At 40.4% G+C, this 22,281-nt stretch overlaps 1 protein-coding gene across 1 annotated transcript in view; it reads left to right on the forward strand.

Moving 5' to 3' along the window:
• The first annotated feature begins 5,582 nt into the window (after positions 1-5,582).
• The window catches only part of TRPC7 (transient receptor potential cation channel subfamily C member 7), a 259,805-nt gene continuing 243,106 nt past the window's right edge, over positions 5,583-22,281 (forward strand). The window contains 2 exon segments of the mRNA XM_023752170.1: positions 5,583-5,646; positions 7,853-7,970. Of these exon segments, the coding sequence (XP_023607938.1) occupies positions 5,583-5,646; positions 7,853-7,970 (182 nt within the window).

The following is a 22,281-nucleotide window of genomic DNA, read 5'->3' on the forward strand; positions in this document are numbered from 1 at the left end:
TGCTTAGTGAGCTTCCCTGGTCCATCCATTCCTACCTGCCTCACCCAGCCCATCACGTTTGTCATCTTCATAGCACTGACCACAGTGTGGCTGATTCTTGTTTACTGTCTGTCCTTCCCATGAAGGGAGGAGCATGACTGAAGTGTTCCCTGTGTCTAGCACATGAGTGGCAGGAAACACAGTAAGTTTTTAATCAATATTTGTTCACTGGATTAACACTTGGAGTGCGGGAAACGAGTTAAGTCGGCTCGCGTGAATTGCGCGTACTCCGCGGGAGCCGTCTTTAACTCCGTTCATATAGATTTGCGGTGGAGTGCGGGAAACGTGTAAACTCGGGCCGATTGTAACTGCGTATTACCAAATATTTGTTTGTAATCCACCCTTTTGGTGGATGGAACAAAACCAAAAGACAGAGCCATTAATAATGAGTTTGGGGAATAAAAATATATATGGCCAACTATTTATTTAATCAAAGTGATTCCTAAAACATCTTAAAAAACCATCATGTTCTGTCCTCACTTAGGTTTGGGGGCAGATAAGATAAGAAAGAGGAGGGCTGAAGTCTGGCTTCCCAGGAATGTGGTCACACAGTGAGACTGAGGAAGGCCATGTGGTAGGAGCCTTGATCAGGATGAAAGATGATTTATCCTTCCAGTGGTACTTGCTAAGGATGCAATAAATTTGGAACCGTAACGAGGCTGCAAGTAGTTTTGCACTTTGAATATCCAATACCAGATGACACAAGGGCCTTGTCAGGTGACCCTGAGAGGGCCATTTAGGTGAATTTCTGTGGTACTTAAATGAACCATCTCTGTGGACAGAAGTGATGCTGAGGCTTGTTAATTTACATTTGTGGAAACACTGAAACCTCTGGATGGAAGACATTCTGCATGGGTACAAAGGGTGAGGTAATATGTTGGGGCAAATTCTACCCTTTATGGGGGCAGAGAGGGAACAGACAGGCTTGGGGACACTTAGGGGGAGCCTCTGGCACATTATGTTTCAAACTAATCTTCAAAGAAAGCTCCCTACTTTCAGTACACTGAGTGTTCTAACCACATGTATAAGTTATTATTCTAGTAATTACTTTAACATTTCCCTCCTAAAGTCTCAGCTCTGTGTAAAGGGAATCTTTAGAGGGATTAGCCTGTGAGTTTTTCCCTCTACTGCACTTTAGTTTGTTACTTTTACTAAATCAGTGATACTCAGCTCCTAAGCATGACAGTCTCTCCTGCTGAGCTGATTGGGACCCAAATGGGGTCATCTCATCAATTCTAGACAGCTGTTCACAAGTTCCAGTCAGAGATAAGAATAAGCTCAAAAAGGAGAAGGAAGAATTTCAGCAAAAGCTGCCACTCTATGAGTTAATTGTATCCATTTATAAAAAGTGGTATTAGTAGTTAATAATACCAATTCGTTTTCTTATCATAATGATCCCTTTCTGCAAGGTAAATGCATACGCAAAGATAAGACATTTAACGTAAAACTGTCAAATCAAAAGCTAAGCTTTAAAAAACAACAAACAGGCTATCATCTTTTTCAATATGCTACATCAGTTATCTGCTTGTGACTGTGCCCAAATGAGCATATAGCTTTCTTATGTTTTTTTCTCCTTGTAATTTGCTTAGCTTTGGAGGGAGGTGGGCAATAAGTAATTTTACTTCTTGTTCTCAGGAGTAAGAAGGATTTTTTGCTTTACTGTGCCTGGCTCTTCCTGAATGAGGACTGAGCATCCTGAACTTTTCAATGGGTCCGGACAAGTCCTAGGAACTGCTTCTTCAGACCTGATGCTCTTTTCTGTTCATCATATCTCCTGGGATTTTCTTTTCCTGATTTGCCTCCAAAATCTCTTCTTCCTCAGGAGGTAGCAGGGCCCCTTCTTGCTGCTCAGAGGCCATGCAAGGTTGCGTTCTTTCCAGGGCCAGTCCTGCATGTGTCCATGAGCCCACACCAGCTCATTACGGGATGCTTCCTCGACCTCAGCCAAGGTTCTGGCTAGATGAGTACCATGCATGGAGCCACAGGAGAGGTTGCTCACATCCACCCTTAGGACTTAGGATTTCTTCTTGTCTCCTCATACATGAACTATGTGAATGCCGTGGGGCCATTCTATTCATTGGCCGCTGAGTGCCCTAGCTCATATTTCCTCTTTTTGTGCCAAAGTTGTCTCAGCTTTTGAACTAGTTTTCTTAGGGGAGGCCTATCACTCCAGGCTGCCTGGAAAGATGGCATGCAAAGACCATAGGGGCTGATTTGTAAACTCCTACCCTCTGATTCATCACCTGACAATATAGAATTAAACATTATAACATAGAAGAAAACAATTGAACCACTAAATTACTCTGGGCAAGGCATCCTAAATAGTGACTAAGATACCAAAAAGAAAATGTTTGGTATTTCAAATTAAGTGGCTTTTTTATTTCTGCAGTGTTTTCTCTAGTTTTTAATAGGGCACCTTTGTGTTCTGTTTCATTTGAAAGAGCCCAAGGGTCTTGACTTCAAAGAAAGCAACTCAGGGTACCATCACTATCACCTACTCAGTCAACATCAAAATTTATTGAGCAACCACTAAGTGTAAAGCATGTTACACTACACATGCTAAGAAAACACATCTTTCTCTTCACACTATAAAGGATGAACCCAAACAAATGGAAATACTCATTTTTTTAGTCACTCCTATGAGTACAATTCAAATAGACAGGTGTGGTTTATATAGAGAGGGCTTGTTACAAGTTCTTCAAATGGCCATATCTTTGCATCCAGCTACTGGTTCTGTAAATTGTCTCCTACATATAATATGGCCTCAAAATCTTGCAGGAACTGTGAAAACGGAAACAGGGTTCACCATTTGTTTAGAAGAGCATCTCAATGTGATACTGATCAGGCAGCATCTATATTCATGTCTAACCTGCTAACCCATGGACTATCCTCATGATAATATGCTTAGTAACTTTTTCTCATCAGTAAAAGAGCCCAACATTTTATAGGAATTGTACCTTCTCAAAATCCTATGATTGGTTTAGAATTTCTTCTTTGGTACATGTTGGTACAACATTTTTTTTCCAAAGTTAAAGTTGATTTTGTCTCTTCACTAACTTTCAGAAATTCCTTGGGGCAAGAGTCAATATATTCAAAATGAGAAAAAAGAAGGTCCTTTGTTTGAGTTGCCAGTTTCTGCTCAATATCAAGGAAAGTGATTTCCAGATAATATAGTGTTAGGATAGGTGTTTGCCAACCAGACTGGTTTTCTCCAGATACCCACCCAGGCCTCAGATACACGGGTCAAGATACAAGTTGTTACCCTAGAGACACCCATAATCAGCCACCTACTTCTTCTTCAAGTCCCATGTAGGAACCAATGTAATGGTGATTTGGTAAAAACATAGCAGATAGCAACACATTTTTAATCCCTAAAAATAAAACACCCAGAAACCTTTATAGAAAAATACTGTTTTTTAAAGTTCTCAATATAAAACATATTTCCAGGTTTCATTAGCATTTCATTTGGTCTTGATTTATGATTTTCCCCCTCTCTTAAAGACATTTTATCTCTAGGGTCATGTACCTTCAAGCAGCCATGATCTCAAATTATAATAAAAGACACATTTTTAGTAGAGAAAAAGCCTGTTATAAGTCCCTCACCACTCAACAAGTATAACATCTTTAGAAAACTACATAAGATGCCCAAATAGTTCTCTTTTAAAAAAATGATTCAGTTATTTTCTATATGCAAAGTTCTGCAACAAGTTCATTTTTGAACATAAAGAAGAGAAAAGTAGTTCCAAATATAAAAATAGGCAAAGTTGTTTCTTATTTTTGAAGAAGAAAATAAACTTGATAAATAGGCAATCAGCTTGATGAGCAAACTTGTGTAAAGTACCTGCTTTGTGCAAGTCATAATTCTGGGGATGGAGAAGATACAAGAACACATAAAGCATCATAGTCCCTGATAGGGCATTAATTATAGTACCCTCATTATTTTTATAGATGATGATGATTTTCATAACTGATGTTTACTGACACCCAGATTCCAATATTGCATGGCTAGGAGAGAAGTGATATATGGGATATCTATCCATAACATATAATTGTTACATAAGTATGTGATGCTAACAGATATGGCTCTACCTGTAACTGGGGGGAGGTAGGAGGAGAAAGCATGCTGGTTTGAGGATAAACATGACAATTAAAGGGGGTTCAATGTGGGACATTTTGAGACAACTATGCTGAGAATACAGTGGCACATTAATCAAAAAAGATAGTGCATGGGGCAGGAAGAGGGAGACAATCAATGAATGTATAAACAAATGAATGAGCAACTTCAGAGGATGAGAAAGGCTAAGAAGATAATCATGGTTACAAAAGAACTTTCTGAGGAGATAACAGGAAGGCTGCAAGCTGACTGATCACACACAGTCTCTGGTACAGAAGAAAAACAGTGGGAAGAGTATTCCAGAAAGAGACAACAGTAGTAGCAAGTGCCTAAGACCTAAATGGTCTTGACATGTTCACAACACATAAGGCCACTATAGAAGTAGTATAATGTATGAGGAGAAGGGTGTTACAAGGTAAGTTGGGCAGATAGGACGTACAGGAAGGGCATTGGAGAGTATGGTAAGAAATTATTAGATTTTATTCTATATTCAGTGGAAAGCCACTGGATAGTTTTAAATAGGAGAGTGACTCAATATGACTGCATGGTCAGAGTCTTTGATAAGACCAAGTCAAGAGGTAGAGTCTTTGTTAACATTTTAACACTGAGGTTTTTTATTTTTGTTGTTAAGAGTGTCAGACAATATTTAGTTTTAAAAGACATTCCACAATGGAGACTGACATCTCAAATTCAGTATGTCCATGATTGTGATGTCTCCCCAGCAATCCTCCCTCTTTCAGAAATGGTCATTATAGGCTTCTAGTTTTCAGAACAAAACCATGAATGCTTTCTTGATGCATCCAATTTGTCAGCAAAGCCTGAGCCCATTTCTCACCTTCTTCATTGCCCAAGGTTGCCTAGGTGGTAGGGTGGCTAAGTGGGGATTTGAACCCCCGCCTGTCTGGCTCTGAAGCCTGGGTTTTGTTCATGACACCCTTCATGTGGCTAAAGTAATTTTTTCCCATATGGGGCATTTGGCAATGTCTGTAGCTATTTTTGGCTTTCCTACTGGGGCGGGTGCTGCTGGCATCTAATGAACTGAGGCCAGGGATGCTGCTAACATTCTGCACTGCGCCAGACACTCCCACAGTCACCCTACCGATGTCAGCAGTGCTGATGCTGAGGAAGCCTCCTCTAGAGTGGCAGCAGCCCTGGCAAGACTATGTCCATTTACTCAATGAATAAATGGCAGCTATTTTGCAGAAGTCATTGGGATAAAAATAAACCACATTTGGCTTTGAGCTACATCTATTAAATATTTATTTAAAAAACAAAATATTGGTATATCCAAACAAATAACTTCCTACTTCATTTTAGAATATGAATTTCAGTAAAATCCTAAAAGAGGGAAAAGAAAAAGCCTTATGCATCTCTATAGAATATATTTTGTGCAGTAGGGCCAGGAAGAGCTAGGGTCTGAGGTGGGAGGATGCATGAATGTTCAAAGAGTAAAGTAAGTGAGCAGAAAACTGGCAGGAAATGTGGGCAGAAAGGTAAGTGGGAAAGATGTTGTCAAGCCTCCCAGGATATTATGAGGACCTTGACTTTGACTCCGAGATAAGAGAACAATGGATGGTTTTAGACAGAGAAATACTCTCCTCTGACTTTTATTTTAACAGGCTCCCTTGAGGAGCTGTGTTGAAAATAGACTGAAGAGAGACAAGGTTGAAAGCAGCAAGATAGCTAGGAGCCACTGCAATGGTCCGGGCAGGGGATGGACTCGGGCCAATCAATGCGATCTGAAATTATAGGAAAGAAGACTGAGCCCGTCACATGTTAGTCACCAAATTGTTTAGCTATAATCACAATGATCATTACCTTTACTGATAAGTCTCCACAGTCATGGTCACCTGTCACCTGTAATGACTACCTACTGTCTCAAAACAGCTTTCCAGGTCTTTTGCATGGAGCCTGGGTCAGTTTCACAGCACAGCCTTCCAGGCTGCTCCTTTAGCCACAATCCTCCCCCTTCACCAGCCGACATGGGCTTCTTGCTGCCATGGACAGAGCCTTGGGAAGCTGCGAGGTCCTTGGGAAGATGCATGGAGTGGCCTCAACAGTCAGGAATAGGCTGTATTATTCTACAGGGAAAGGAGAACCAAAGTAGCCTCACAGGCCCACCCTGAGAGGGAGTGATGGTGATATTTACCAGTCCAAGAGGATCAAAGCAAACACATACTCCACCTTGATTATTTGGTCAATGCTGTAAAAATCACACTCACCTACATTAGCTTACTGATCTTTCCAGCAACTCTGTAGGTTAGGTGTCACTACCCTCATCCTATAGACCAGTGATGGCGGACCTTTTGAGCTCGGCGTGTTAGCATTTTGAAAAACCCTAACTTAACTCTGGTGCTGTGTCACATATAGAAATTTTTTGATATTTGAAACCATAGTAAAACAAAGATTTATATTTTTGATATTTATTTTATATATTTAAATGCCATTTAACAAAGAAAAATCAACCAAAAAAAATGAGTTCGCGTGTCACCTCTGACACACGTGACATAGCTTCGCCATCACTGCTATAGACAATGAAACTGAGGCCCAGAGTCGTCAGGTGACATATCACAGGTCCCAACTAATGGAATAGCAACATGAGAAAGCAAAGTCCCATCTCCTTTCCTTTCCACCAAAGGTTCTCAAACTAGAGCGTGCATTAGAATCCCCCAGCGAGCTGTTTCTGGGTGACACAAGTTGCTGGATCCCATACCTGGAGTTTCCCATTTGGTAGGTCTGAGGTGAGGCTGGAGAATTTGCATTTCTGAACTGTTCTCAAATGATGCCATGTAGCTGGTCTGGGGCCACACTTTGAGAACCACTGACCTATACACTACTGAGTCAGTGGAAAAGTAAAGCTCTCACACAATTTACAACAACTAAGATCTGGAAATAGCCCAAGTAACCATCAGTAGATGAAAAAAGCTGTACATTTATACCCTGGAATACTATGCAGCAGTAAAACAGAAGAATCTCTTACCCTTTAAGACAGCATGGAGGGACCTGGAGGGTATCATGCTAAGAGAAATAAGTCAGTTAGAGAAACACAAGTATCCCATGATCTCACTCATATGTGGAATCTAATAACAAAATAAGCTGATGAACGGAGTGGATCCAGAGACATGGAAGCATGGAAGCATGGAACAGAGTGCAGAAACTTGGAGGGAAGGCAGGGGAGGGTGGGTGGGTGGGAGTTAATCAACCAAGGATCTTGTTTGCATATATGCATGTCCCATGCACACAGACAATGGGGCGGTGAAGGCCTGGGGGGGGGGGGGGGGGGCGGGCACAGGGGCTAGAGGGGGTCAATGGGGGGGAAAAGGGGACATATGTAATACTTTCAATAATAAAGAATTATTTTTTAAAAAAGTAAAGCTCTCATTCCTCATCATTTTTCCCCACTTCCAAGAACCACAAAAGAGTTGTTTGTTTGTTTGTTTTAATGTGGGATATTAAAGATTGATGTTTACTTTATTAGAAATGTAAGTTTCTTATGGTTTCTAGTGGGCAGAGTACTTCTTTATATTAATTGAGTGTGCAAATAAACAAGTTTTGGGATTACAAATGAACCCCATGTTTAGTATTTCAGGCAGAAGGAATAGATGTAAAGGAAGGGAGACCCTGAATAACTACAACAGCCTTCTCACCAGTTTTCTATCCTTGAGTTATTTCTTTCACTCCCCCTTTTTACTCTCATAGTGGTGAATTTTGTGGATTTGATAGCAGAATCTTGGAACAGGGATACAGTGAACAGAAGTAATACAGTGAAGCCAATTAAGGAAATTATTAACAATGTCTATAGAAGAGGATCTAATCTGTGAGATGAAGCCCCTATCCATTGAGTATGTTCCCAACTCTAGTAGAAAAGAATTTCCAGTAGTTAGAACCCTGTTGTTTACTGCTGAGATGTTTTCTTGCACAATCTGAATTACACTTGAGTTTAATGCAGAATTCATAGTTAAAAAAAATGTCCAAGTGCCTTCATAATCATAATAGCTTTTTACCATATATTCCCATAAAAATATGATGAAAGGAAAAACCCAGAAATATAAAAGAAGATTTATATTTAATTTTTCACCCTATTGTTATTTACTATAATAAAAGTAAAATATTCTCTATGTGTCAAACAAAAGAGCATGGACTGAATGGTTTATGGAAGACACATATGACATAATATCACTGCAGCATTTTACAGTTACATTTTCAAAGATATTTTTAATAGCATGGAAAAATATTCCTGACCTAAGTTTAAACACAACAAGCTAAACAACAAACACCAGGTGTAAAATCTATATATGCACATAATTGTGTCAAATTAAACACAAAGAAAAGAGAGCCAAATGATGGCAGAGGAACAGGGGTCATTTCTGGGTTGGGATCTTAGGTAATTTTTATTTTCTTTTTTAGCCTTTTTTTTAAGTGCATTGGTTTCTTTTATGTTCAGAAAAAAAATAACCTATTACATATTTTTAAAAGCAATATGACAGGTGGAAGGAGTCATAATATGGGTTTTTAGCTCCTCCTTTGACATGACTAGATTTGTGAATTCAGAACAGCCACTTAACTCCTCAGAGACTGTTTCCTCACTCATACATTGGGAAATTTCCCTCTCTCACAGAATTGGTGGCAAACAGAGAAGTTATAAATAAGAATGCTTCAACATTAAAATGCAGGGCCTGCAAAACAACATAAATGAGAACTCAGTGCTGTCATTCACAGTTTCCCAAGAACCCTGACCTCTGATTCCTTGGCATCTAAGATGAAAAACTACAGGAAGCACAGAAATGCACTAGGTAAATAACTAATGTATCAAGATAGTCAGTTAAGGTTGACATTCCCTCTCAGTTGGTAATAATGATCTCTGATCCCTTTATATACCCTTAAACTATTTTTCCAGTGTAGAGGTTCTGTTCAATGATTCATATTTCATTTTTAAAACATCCCTTTAATAAATTCTCAAGATTTTCACGGAATTGGCCAGAGCTCTCGTTCATCATTTTTAAAAAGATGAGTATTTAACAGGTCAAACATGTTTCCAGCTGAATATAAAAATGGTTGTGTGAGAGAACCATGGCAGGCATACCTCATTGAATGGGTAGCTACTGTAGATTTCTGAAGGGAATAGGTTTGGAACATTTCACTGTATACGCTTAGCAGCCATGAAAGTTCCTGATCTCCTTCTACCTTTTCTGAGGGAGATGGCTGTGAGCCCTGCTTTTCTGAGTAGCAGCAGGTGTATATGCTTCTAGTTGAACTTCAGTCAATTTAGTTACTGGTATAAAAGAGCTCCCACGAAACTCTTCTGAAATTTGTAAGCACAGCTGCATGGTTAGGGAAAAGTGCCTCCCAGATGAAATTGTGCCCATCTTCAACAGGTAGCTCTGAACTGGCAATCTTCACACTGGGGGAAAGAACCAGCTTTCATTCTGATCTTGAATATAATAATCAAGCAGACCACACTCTTTGGAAAGAAATGGAGTTCCTCATAAGAAGTGTGCAGGGGACAAGCATCAGACTAGAGGTGCCCCCACTTCATAGCTTTGGGACCCTGAGTGAGTCCTTAACTTCTCTGGGCTTCTAATCTTTTATCTAAAAACAGGAGAAGACACACTTCAGAAGTTTGTCATGTGGATAAATGAAATATAGAAAGCATTTTGTAAATTCACAAGCACTAATCAAATAATGAGAGGTTAGACAGGGCCAGAGAAGATGATTATATTAAAATCAGAAGACTTTATGCCTAATTGGTCCTTCATAAAATAATGAATTTGGGGTTTCCTGCTGTGGTGGATTGAAAATAATCACAATTTCTTTGCAGCTTCTCTCATTCAGAGATGGAGTGTATTTCTCCACTACTTGAGTTGGGATTGGTCTTGTGACCTGCTTTGACCTACAGACTATGGCTGAGGTGACAATGTGGGACTTCTAAGCTTAGGTCTCAGGAAGTGGCCTCACCGCTTCCGTTCACACCATCTTAGAACCCAGCATCCACAGGGAGAACCTGAGCTGGCTCCCTGGCCTCCTGGAGGGTGAGAGATCTTGAGGTAAGACAGAGCCAGTCTTCTCAGCCATCTCAGATGTCCCAGCTTAAGTCCACAAGTGACACAAGTGGAACAAGAGTAAGACCTCAGTGGAGCCTGACTTCTGATCCACAGAATCATAAACAAAAAAATAAACAAAAGATTGTGACTTTAAACGCCTATGTTTCACAGTGACTTGTTAAGTAACAAAAGCTACCTGATACATCTTCCATGCCTCCTCTCTGACAAGACTCTGATGTATATATCTACACAAAAATAGAACTCAGTGATTTCCAGTGATTTCTGCCGAGATGATGAACAGTTCATGTGATAGGGAAAGCAGCTGAAGAAGTTGAGTAAAATTTGAGAGAAATAAAATGTGTTTCTGAACGCAGTAACATCTCCTGTGTCTGGAGGATAACCTTGTCATTTCAAAATACAACAGAAAACTGGTTTTATAGGAGGAAAAGTGATGCCTTGCACTGAGATGTACATAACTGTACTCACAACCAAATCCCTCTTCACTCTTGCTTTACACTTAGTTTTAACCAGCTTCATTTCCTTGTTTCTAAGCCAACATAAAAATAGAAGAGGGATACATTGTGCAGACATGAATTTACTAATGAGAAATGAGAGATAACTACTCAAAAAAAAAAACACCAGGGAAGGGGAGAATGCCAAAAATTACATATGGACTCAAGTGGTACAGGGATTAGTATAGAATCAAACATGTCCATGTGTTCCAAGAAATTAGCATTGAGGACACCACTGCATTATATCTTGATACAGAAAATTAAATCATATAAGTTCACTTGAGAAAAGGTTTTCAATCAAAAAACATAAACTCAGTTTGGATGCTTAGCTTGGCCAGCCTTCAGTGAGCTGGTCAGCTCAGCCCACACAGTCCCACAGGATCCATCCAGCCTAACTGCTCCAGACCCTCAGTGAGCACAGACTTGCTCCTCAAACTGCCTGTAGCAGCTCCCTGGCTTATTGCTTATGGGTGTCTTTTTATTTTTTTCCTACTTCTCTGGGGAATGCTCCCTTAACACTTGGAAGCTTTAAGGGGAAGTAGGTCTAGAACAGGGGTGGGCAACCTTTTTGTGAGTGCGTGCCAAAACCAGCAAAATCTCTGACTCAAAATTCTTCTGCGTGCCAACCCTAATTTTTTGAGAACATGTTACGCCTACTTGATATCTCTTAAGGTGTACGTATGTGAAGAACCTTGAAGAAATAATAAAATTCATTTGAGCGACAAAAATACAGTCTATGATGAAAAATACATTTATTTTTTAATGTATACATGTACACTGATAGTCCGACAGAAAACTTTATGACTCCGTTTGACATTATCAGTGGGACTTTTGCTGCTGCATCACTGATGACAGAGATTTTACATCAGGTTTATATTTCGTGACCTTCAGAGATATACACGAGCTACTACTTTCATTTGTCAGGCTACTCCTATTACGAGACTTAACAAAATGCATCACTGAGAACAAAGATTCGCAAGCATATGTGGATGAAAACATGGAGAGTAACACTGTTGCAAGGTTTTTTAAACAGAAAAAAATTTTCTGGAATGGCATTGCAACTCCTCAATAGTTCATTTTCGACACTTCTCTCTGGTACTCCTGTCTCTAATCGCTTTTTTTCAATGTTTTCCAAGTCAACTCTAAGATCAATAAATTTCTGCTTCTAAATTGAGCTACTCTGAAATTCAATCAACTGCATTTCAAAGTCAGCCATGTCTATCTATGAAAACATTTGTAAGCTTAATTCCTCCAGTTTCATGCTATCTGGAAACCTCATGAATTTTGCTGTCTCTTCTAGTTCTCTGAATTTCGCAAATCTTGAGAAGAACTGCTCAATAGTTGACTCGATGTTTAAAACCAGCTTTTGAAGGCTTTGACAGTCTGTTCTGTCATCTTTTGGGAGGTCTTTGATGTGCCTCTTGAGGTTTGGGAAATATCTAAATCTCTCACCATCCACATCCCTCTTAAAGACTTCCAATTTCTTTTCAAAAGCCTTTATGTAACCAAACATAACAACAAATGCCTTGCCAGTTCCTTGTAATTTAACATTGAAGTCATTCAAATGTTCACAAAAATTGCAAATGGAAGATTATCAGCGTGCCAGCAGAAGTTACTGGCGTGCCGTGTTTGACATGGGTACCAGGGGTTGCCCACCCCTAGTCTAGAAGGAATATAAGTGATGTTAGTAGGAAGGTCAAGGTCAAAATTCTTGTTTCAGATGGGGTCTGAGTTTGCATTCTTTGATTAAAACCATAGAAACTTATTCTGGCAAACCAGTAGAAAGGGAATTTTCTAAAAGGCTCTGGGGTTGCTTACAGGATCAAACTGAAGGCTCAAGAGCTTGGTTTGAAATATTCCATTACAAAATGGGAGGACACACAACCCAGATTTGCCACCACATCTTGATTGCACACTATGGAATGAAACAATTCCCCCAAAACAGTAATTGGGTGCTCTTAGGAAAAAATGACGAGTGGTAGAAAACCCTATCAAAAGCCCTGTACACTCAGGACTTTACTGTGTCCAGCTTGGAATTCTGAGGGGTCCTGGCAGTGCCCACCTACCTTGAGGGCTGCAGATGGTAGGGGAAGGCAAGCTCTCTCTTTCACCAATCACTCTGTCAATTTCACATGGCAGCTCAACTGTATGCCCAAAAGCCAGGCATCTGGAAAGGGGGGCATTCCTCTTTGAACCTGGTAACTTGGATTAGATGCAGTTTTTCTGTTTTGGTCTCTGTTATGCCTCTATCCTCATCTCCCCAGCTACCACTTCCACAGCCACAGCAGAGGATGACCTAATCAGAGGGTCAGTCACATAGGTATCCAAAACCAGTGAAAGGAAAGGTTTCTATCTCCTTTGCTGCCTTGGTTCACTTGAACCTGGAGGAGCCGTTTGGGATGAAAAGAAACAGCTGGAACAGCAGCTGGATCAGTAGCAGAGTACCACAAGACAAAGGTTTGACTGGATTACACAGTGCAATTATGTATACTTACAGTTTCACAGAGCTCAAAGCAACCCCCGCCCCACCCTCCCATAACTGACCTAGTATTTGGGGCTTAACAGACCTTAATGAAGCTTCCCATTGTCTCAGCGAGATAGTCATCCTGATTTCTTTCCTTCATTCCTCACTCTGTTATTCTTCAGTAGCAATGATGGGTATAGACTTTTCCAGATTTTATTTAGGTTGAGCTATTCAAAAAAATAAATATATTTCTTTGTGACTCATGTGTATTTAAATAAAACACTGTGTATATCTGTGAAACTAATCTTCCTACTTTGTCTATAATCTTTTCATTCTTTTGAGTATCTGAGACCTTCACTCCAAAAAGTGTTAGAGGCAACTTAAATATTAAGGAAGAGTATAAATGGAGAAAAGTTAAATTGGACAACTGTTCATTGTACCTATGGTGTGTGAGAAATTATGAAAAGCACTGTGGAGGATTTGGACCATGAACTAGACATGTTTCTTCAGTGGAGATCTCCTGGCATAATGTACATAATACTGTTCTCAGGCACTCTACTAAATGGTTTCCTTTACATATAGCAGACCAGTGACTGTGTCACAATGAGGAAAGCTAAATGATGAGGAAGCTGTTTTAGTCCCTTCACTTGACAGACGAGGAAGCCTAAGCTTATAAAGAGACCACATAAGCAAAAGCAAGAGGCAAGATTGGGTGGAGGCAGTGTGCCTGGACTCCTGACCATGATGCTACATAGCCTCCCAGCCAATATCCACAATGAACAGGAGAACTGGAGTATGAACGAAGCAACAAACAAAAGGATGTCAAGTGAGGAGAGGACACTTCTTTCTGGAATCATCAAAGCAATCTTCAATAAAGAAGCAGCAATTGCCTCTCATTAAGAGATGGAATGTATTTCTTAATACACTCATCCTTGGATTTCAAAAGGTAGAAATGACCAATGAGGACAGCAGTAACGGGGGTCCCAGCCAGACAATGTGGGAGAGGTGTAGGGACAGTGAGAAAGCACCAGCAACAGCTCAGAGCAGTTGACTAGGTAGAGAGGTGGGATCCCAAGGGGACTGGATGCTGGGAAGCCATTATTCAAGAGAAGAAATATAGGCGAAGGAAGAAGTCTTGGTGGGGAAGAAAACAATGAGTCAGGCCTGCAGTGTCCTTTTTGCAGTGAGACATGCAGAGGTGAGCAAGTCCTTGAAGAGTTAATGAGAGATCCACTTCAATGAGGACATGGCTAATGCTGGGAGCAGATGGCCAGTAAAACCCCTGTAGTGCAGTTAAAATCTACAGTCTCTTGTCCACCATTCAGAAATGCAAAGAGCTCTAAAAATGAGCTTATTTATTTATTTAGTCAAGCAAATTCACTTCATCGCAAAACCTGATATGAGGCTTCTTATCTCTAGATATCCCACTGAGATTAAAAAGTCATATATATTCCTGTCCCAAATCCCACTGAGGAAGTCACATCATAACACGTGTCCAGTCTAGATGCCCTGTTGCCTTTCTAAAAATCCCCCAAATTCTAATTCCAAAGTATATCTGGCTATAAGAATTTTAGGTGTAAGATTATGAAACAATACTTAATTTCTAAAGAAAGCAAGGGAACAGTTAATTGAGGGCTTTTCCATGCCCAGTACACTTCCAAGTATTTGAATTTTCACAGCAGTCGTCTGAAGTGGGAACTATATTCTACAGATAAAGTGTCTGATGGTCAGGCAGATTAGCTGTAGGAGCCAAGGCTGGTAGTTGTCCTTGGCAGGCTGGCTCCAGAGGCACTGCCTCCAAATTCATTTGTAAAGCTAGTTAGAAATGAATTAAATCATTCCTTGCATTAGATTAGTGAATAGCAGGAAACCAATACCTTTTACCACATTTCCACAAATAATACAAGGACATGGTTGACCCAGGTTATTTTCTCATTTACATTCCAGCAAAGCAGAGAGAACAGTATTAGAAGATATCCCAGTGTGGGCCCTACAGTCCCTGAAGAGTTTTAATAGTGTTCATTGCCCAGTAATTTCATCCCCATAAGGCAGCAAAGCAAAGCTGGTAAGAGCACAGGCTCTGGGGTCATACTTCTTTGATTCTACCACTTACTAGCTTTAGACCCTGGTCAAGTTATTTAGCCTCTTTGTGCCTCAATTTTCCCTTCTATAAACGGGATTAATTGCAAACTGTACCACAGAGTCATTGGATGGTTTAAATGAGATAATTCTTATAAAGTTTTTGTAGAGTGCCAGGCTGGTAGTGAATCTTCAATATGTTTGGAATACTTGTATTTGACAGAACCCCCATAGGGCTAGAAATCCTGGTGGGAATTTCTGATGCTAGTACTTTTTGTGCATTTTTCTGAAAGTAGAGTTGTTATTTGCCAAGTGTCATCCTGTTCTCTTCCAGGTTTTTGAGGTTCTTGGATGCTAGTCCAATTTAAGGGCCCTTTCCAATTACATTGTCAAAAGACAGACTGTGGTAGGTCTATCTGAGCCCTGACTTGGAAGGATGCTTCTGGCTTGGTTTTCCTTAACAGCATTTCCTCTGCCTGTGCAATCAACCAGACACATACATGTCTGTGTCCATACTTCATCCCTTAGAGTGAGCAGATGCAGGCCCACCTAAAGCATCAGGACGATGTCTGATGTGTTCTGTCCCATTTGAAACGGATACCTATATACCAGGTGTACCGGTTAATAAGGTGGATTTTATAATAAAAAAATTATAATTTCAAGAGAAACATCAAAAATGCTTTATTCAAAGTAATGTCCATCACTAGGTACACATTTCCCCCATCTTTCAGGTAATTTGTGGATACTGTCCCAATAGAACTTTTCTTGTTTTGAGACCCAATTTTTCACTTCTTCATACGTTTTGAAGTGCTTCTCAGAAATTGCATGTGCCATTGATTGGAACAAGTGGTAATCTTAAGGATCAAGGTCTGGTGAATACAGTGGGTGGCTTAATACTTGCCAGGCAAGATCTTTTAATGTGTCTTTAACTGGTTTTGAAGTGTGTGGTGGTGCATTATCATGAAGCAAAATTACTTTGCCATGTCTTCTGGCACATTCTGGTTGTTTTACGATCATAGCGTGGTTCAAGTTGATTATTTGTTGTTTATAAATGGTTTCAACCGGTTTTAGAAGCTCATAATACACCACACCTTCCTGATCCCACCAAACACAAAGCATTGTCTTCTTTACGAAGCGATTTGGCCTTGCAGTCGATGTTGATGGTTGACCTGGATCAACCCATGATTTTGTGCGTTTGGGATTCTCAAAATAAATCCACTTTTCATCACCAGTCACAATTCGATGCAAAAAAGACTTTCTTTCATGCCACTGAAGCAACATTTGACTGATGACTTTTCAGTTTTCCATTTATCTTTTGTTCAGTTGATGTGGCACCCATTTTCCTCCCTTTAAAATCTTTCCCATTGCTTGTAAATGATCAGAAATTGTTTGCTGAACAACATTTAATCTTTCTGCAAGTTGTTTTTGAGTTTGACATGCATCTTCATCCAATACTGCTTGTAATTGTTGGTCTTCAAACTTTTTCGGTTTATCTGGACGTTCTTTGTCTTTCACATCGAAATCATCACTTTTAAAGCATTTAAACCAGCGCTCACAAGTATCTTGAGATGAAGCATGTTCACCATAAGCTTCCCGAAGTGTACCATAACTTTCAGCAGCACTTTTCTTCAAAATAATGAATTAAAACTTCCCGCAAATGCACTTTTTTGGCACGAAATTCGACATTTTTAAGCGTAAAAATATCTATGATGTTAACACCAGAAAATTTGACATATTAAGTTTTGAAGCTTGCTATCAATACAACAAAATAGCATACATATCAAATTGCATATATATCAACATATATGTAACTCCATCTATTGAAAAAATCCGCATTATTAACTGGACATTGGGATAAAATTACATTTCTGCTCCATCTTATTTATAAGGCACATTTTGTACTGGAAAAAGGTGGTTGGGTTTGTCCCATTATATTCTGTATTAATGAGGGCCAGGACACATTTTATACACAGTAGCCATCCAATGACTGCCTGATGGCACAGGATGTGACCAATGACCACAAAAGGGACTGATTCAGAAGTTTTGTGCTCTGCAGCCCTGGGTTACTGTGGTAATGTGTTCTGTGGATAGCAGTTTGTCAAATGTTAAGTGATGCTTATCTTCTCTGATCAGAATAGGTTGTTCTAGTTCAGTAAATTGTCTCTGAGTCTGTTTTCCTTATTTAGCTCTTTGCTTATCTTTCAGTCAGCAGTACAGCTAGTTGGCTTATGATATTTACCTGAATTCTGACATAAAGAAGGAAAATAAAAGAATCCAGCAAACACTTAATTGGATGCTTGGCAAAGTAAAACTCGGGCTTATTTATGCATCAGATTATCTGATAATTGCCTTTGGGTTAGATTGATGTCACTGCTGGATAAAATTGGACAATTTAGAAAATGGGGGAAAATAAACACAACCTTTAAGTTTACTTAGACACAACTTCTGTACTTTATTTTACTTTCTTATCAACTTTTGGCTTGTAGTAAGGGAACAGGGAAGGAGAATCTAGAACATGGGGAGGCATGTATTGAAGAAAATAATCTTTGACACATTAAGCATTTATTTCATTAATGGCAAGTGGAGGAAAAGCAAACAAATATAAATAATTTTGAATCAGTACACAAACACTGTTTTATCCCTGGAATCTAGAAAAATGAGAGTTTTATGACATTGTCATTCCATTGTCACATGCTGCACTCCCAATCAGGGCCTATCAGAGTTTATGAATATCTACTTCTGGCAGGAAGGAGTGAAAGAGGGAAGAAAAGGGGAAAAAAAGCCTGCACATCTCACAGCTCTTCCTATAATAAGTAAGCTTCAGTGAACTAGAATTCACGTATCAGATTCTCCTCCCCACCTCAATCATTTTAGCCAGTCGTTCTTAATTCTATCAACCTTTCCTCTCCGCTATTCCACTGATACTCAAACCTTGGCAAGTCACCTCAAAAATACAAGTTTAAGATAAAAACTTTGACAGCAGCACCTCGAGGCCAGCATTCACGTGTGATTCAGTTTGTATCCCTCATAGCACATAATAAAGACCATCTCACCTAGCCAGCTATAAATCCCCACATTATTTATAAAATACATATATTTTTTTAAAATATATTTCATTGATTTTTTTTACAGAGAGGAAGGGAGAGAGACAGAGAGCCAGAAACATTGATGAGAGAGAAACACCGACCAGCTGCCCCCCGCACATCTCCCACTGGGGATGTGCAACCCAGGCACACGCCCCCGACCGGAATCAAACCCGGGACCCCCCAGTCTGCAGGCCGACGCTCTATCCACTGAGCCAAACCGGCTTTGGCAAAACACATATTTTTGGACATGACAGTGTACATTTAGCTCCTTCTCTGCATTTGGAGAGGTATGTCCTCTAACTTGGTTGTCCAGCACCTGTGTGACCGTGGGCATGTCCTGTCCCTTCCATGGACCTCAGTGGGACCTTCTGTGGTGCTCAAGGATATTGGACACCTCTCAATTACTGCTGGTGGCAAAGAAGTTTGTTTTCTCTGGTATCATCAAAAGTATGTCAAATGCAAAGACTATAACCTAAGTCAAACATTCTTAAGAGGGATAAAAAGGGAAATTATTTGCCCAGGTAATTGAAAAGTCTGAAGAATGGTTATAAGAAAAGTAGAACCTCAGGCTTGTCTGAATTCAAGTCCTAAAACCATGTCACTGAAATCACTCCTCTCTTTCTCTGTGACTCTTTGTTTCTGCTACTTTCTGTCTCTTTTTTCCTCCAGTTTTCTCCAAGTGAGTTCTCTCCAATGAAAGACCTAGATAGCCACCAGCAACTCCAAGGTGGAGCAACTCTGGTGGAAAAGAATCTCTTTCCCAAAAGTTTCATCCAAAGTCCCAGACCTGACTCTCATTGGCCTGGAGAAGGCATCCATTTATCCTTTTACCAATCACTGGAGCTGGAGGCATTTGGTCCTGTGCTCATCCCTAGGGATGAAGAGAGGGTTAGCCCCATAGAACAATATGGACTGAAAATTGGGATGGGGTGATTGCTGGAGTAAAAGAGGGCCATGGGCATAGGGCATCAAGAGTTGTCTTCTTTAAGGTCCTTTGTCACATCAGCTAATGGGTAGTGACTTTGGGGCTTCCCTTGGCCACAGCCTCAATGCTTTCCCCCACTCCCAACACCAATGTTCTGAAGCTGAATATAGCTGAGACAATAACCTTCTCCAGCTAGTCCTAGTATGGGAGGAAAAATTAGAAGGTACACTTTTTCCAGAAGACTAAAGATAGGCAAGAATTGGGGCGTGTGTTTGACTCATTAGGTCAGTCCTCTGAACTTGTGCTTTTGAGTTTTTAGTGGATGTGTAGTGTGCTGCCCAGAACTCCATTCAGTACCAAGGCACTGATTCATCCAGTTGTCAGGAGTATTGCCTGCCAGACGACTCATAGCCAAGTCTCTCTGGGAATTACCTTTGGGCAAATGGTACTGCCTTACCCAATGTTAAGCCACCATCTGGGCAGGCCTGCATTCAATAACAGGGTTTCAAAGGTCTGGCCATCTCACCCCAGCTTTGAACACTACTCTGAAGTACTGACCCCTCCCCCCAGCCTTGGCTCCAGAACTCACTATGGGACCAACTGAGGCCTTTGTCACAACTGTTTTACTGTTTAACTTCTTTCTCTGATCCCTGCTTCTCTCCCTGCCCCTCTTCCACAATAATACTCCTGCAGGCAAATCTCAAAGTCCCAGAATCCCTTTCTGGGAACCAAACTAAGTTTATGTAGCATCTAAAAACTTAAAGTCCGAGGATTTATCCACTACTGAACCAGGATGGCCTTATCGGTAAAAATTCAAGCTTTGAAATCAGAACAGCCCAGTTTTAAAACTGCTACTTAGGAGTTATGAGTTTAGGCAAGTTACTTAATCATTTTTATCTTCATATCCTCACATGAAAAATGAAGCTATTAATAATACCCTCTCCTAGGTTGGTTGGGATATTTAAGAGAAATATGTGCAAAGTGCTCAGCATAATAAGGACCCAGTGTACAGTTGTTATTATTTTCTCATCCTCCAGTATGGCTAAATCAATATGGCTTCAATTCAGACATGAAAATGTATCAATGATCAATACCTAGTATTGGCAAAGGTTCATTGATCAGACACTGGCTCACACTGATTATAAATCTGAAACTGAAGTTCAGTTATATTTCTGGAAAGTAAATAGATAATAGCTGGGGAGACAAAATGGTGGCCAAATAGGCAGATGTGTCCTGCACCTTCTCACAGAGCAGATAGAAGAAACAACTAAATCAAAGAATATCCACCCAGAATTGGCATATTAAACACAGCTGGTAAAACATCCATGGCCAGAAAGGACAGAGGTTGCCTGGAGAATGGTAGGATCAGGGATCTGGGCTGGAGAGAGAGAGAGAGACACGTGACCACCGGGACTAGAGGATCAAAAGGTAACTGCACTGCACCAAGTCCGAGTCCCTTGGAGACATGCATAACACGCAAGCTTCCCAATTCTTGTGAAAGGGGGTCCACATGGCTTCTGGCAGAGGGGGACTCTAGGTCTAAGTCCACAGCCATGGGAGGCTGTGCCTAGAAAGGCAGCCTGAAGAACTGCACTGGCAGCAGAGTGCCAGGAGGAGAGAAGTGTGCAGCCGCGTAGTTGCTGTCTTTACTATACTTTCCTTGCTTTTACTTGCTAAACCCAGTACACAGGATTTTTCAATTACAAACACTCACCGAGGCTACGGTACAGGTAGAAGTGATTTTGTAGAGGCTGGGGAGCAAAGCAGGGAGAGGCAACCAGGAATCTAGCTCTGAGACAGTTCGGTCCCTCCAACCCTAAACAGCCATTTTCTCTCTTGAAAAGCCGGCCCCTTACCAGCACAGCTGCACCCAGCCTTGAGTTCTGCAGGGAAACAAAGATTCTGAATACCCCCAGGGAGCCCTCAGGGACTGGGTTGAGGAGCCATTAGGTCCCAGAAACTAATACAGCAACACCCCCACCTAAAGCCCATGTCAGAAATACATGCTTGTGTAAATATAACTGAAGGCAGGCAAACAAACAAAGCAGGCAAGTTGGTCCCGCTTGACTGAAACCAAGGCTGTGGAGACAGACACAGAGGAGTGGTGGATTACTGGGAACTTCAACACAATGCTGGCTACCTAACAGGAAACTGAGAAGTGTCAGAGCAGTAGAGACGGATCTCAAAACAGCCCCCGCGGGACATTAAAACTCAGCTGAAGCGAACGACACTTCACTACTTCACATTTTTAATTTTTTATCTTTTACTTAAGAAAAGGGAACAAACTTTTTTCTTTATTTGATTTTATATTTATTATTATTATTATTATTATTATTATTTACCTTTTATTTTTTCTGGAGTAGCATTCTACATTCTATTTTTATTTTTATTTATTTATTTTTTTAATTTTTTTATTGCTTAAAGTATTACAAAGGGTATTCATATGTGTCCTTTTTTTCCCCGCCCTTGACAATCCCCTGGCCTCCCCTACCCCCCAGTATCTTATGTCCATTGGTTATGCTTATATGCATGCATACAAGTCCTTTGGTTGATCTCTTACCCGCCCCCCCTCCTGCCCCTCCACCCTCCCCGGCCTTCCTACTGTAGTTTAACAGTCTGTTCGAGGCAACTCTGCCTCTGTATCTATTATTGTTCAAAAGTTTATAATGGACTCTATTATCCATGAATGAGTGAGATCATGTGGTATTTTTCCTTCATTGACTGGCTTATTTCACTTAGCATAATGCTCTCCAGTTCCATCCATGCTGTTGCAAATGGTAAAAGTTCCTTTTTTACAGCAGCATAATATTCCATCATGTAGATGTACCACAGTTTTCTAATCCATTCATCTACTGATGGGCACTTAGGCTGTTTCCAGATTTTAGCTATGGTGAATTGTGCTGCTATGAACATAGGGGTGCATATATCCTTTCTAATTGGTGTTTCTAATTTTTTGGGATATATTCCTAGAAGTGGGATCAGTGGGTCAAATTGGAGTTCCATTTTTAGTTTTTTGAGGAA

Source organism: Myotis lucifugus, unplaced genomic scaffold (genome assembly GCF_000147115.1).
Source record: "Myotis lucifugus unplaced genomic scaffold, Myoluc2.0 scaffold_28, whole genome shotgun sequence".
Classification (NCBI taxonomy): domain Eukaryota; kingdom Metazoa; phylum Chordata; class Mammalia; order Chiroptera; family Vespertilionidae; genus Myotis; species Myotis lucifugus.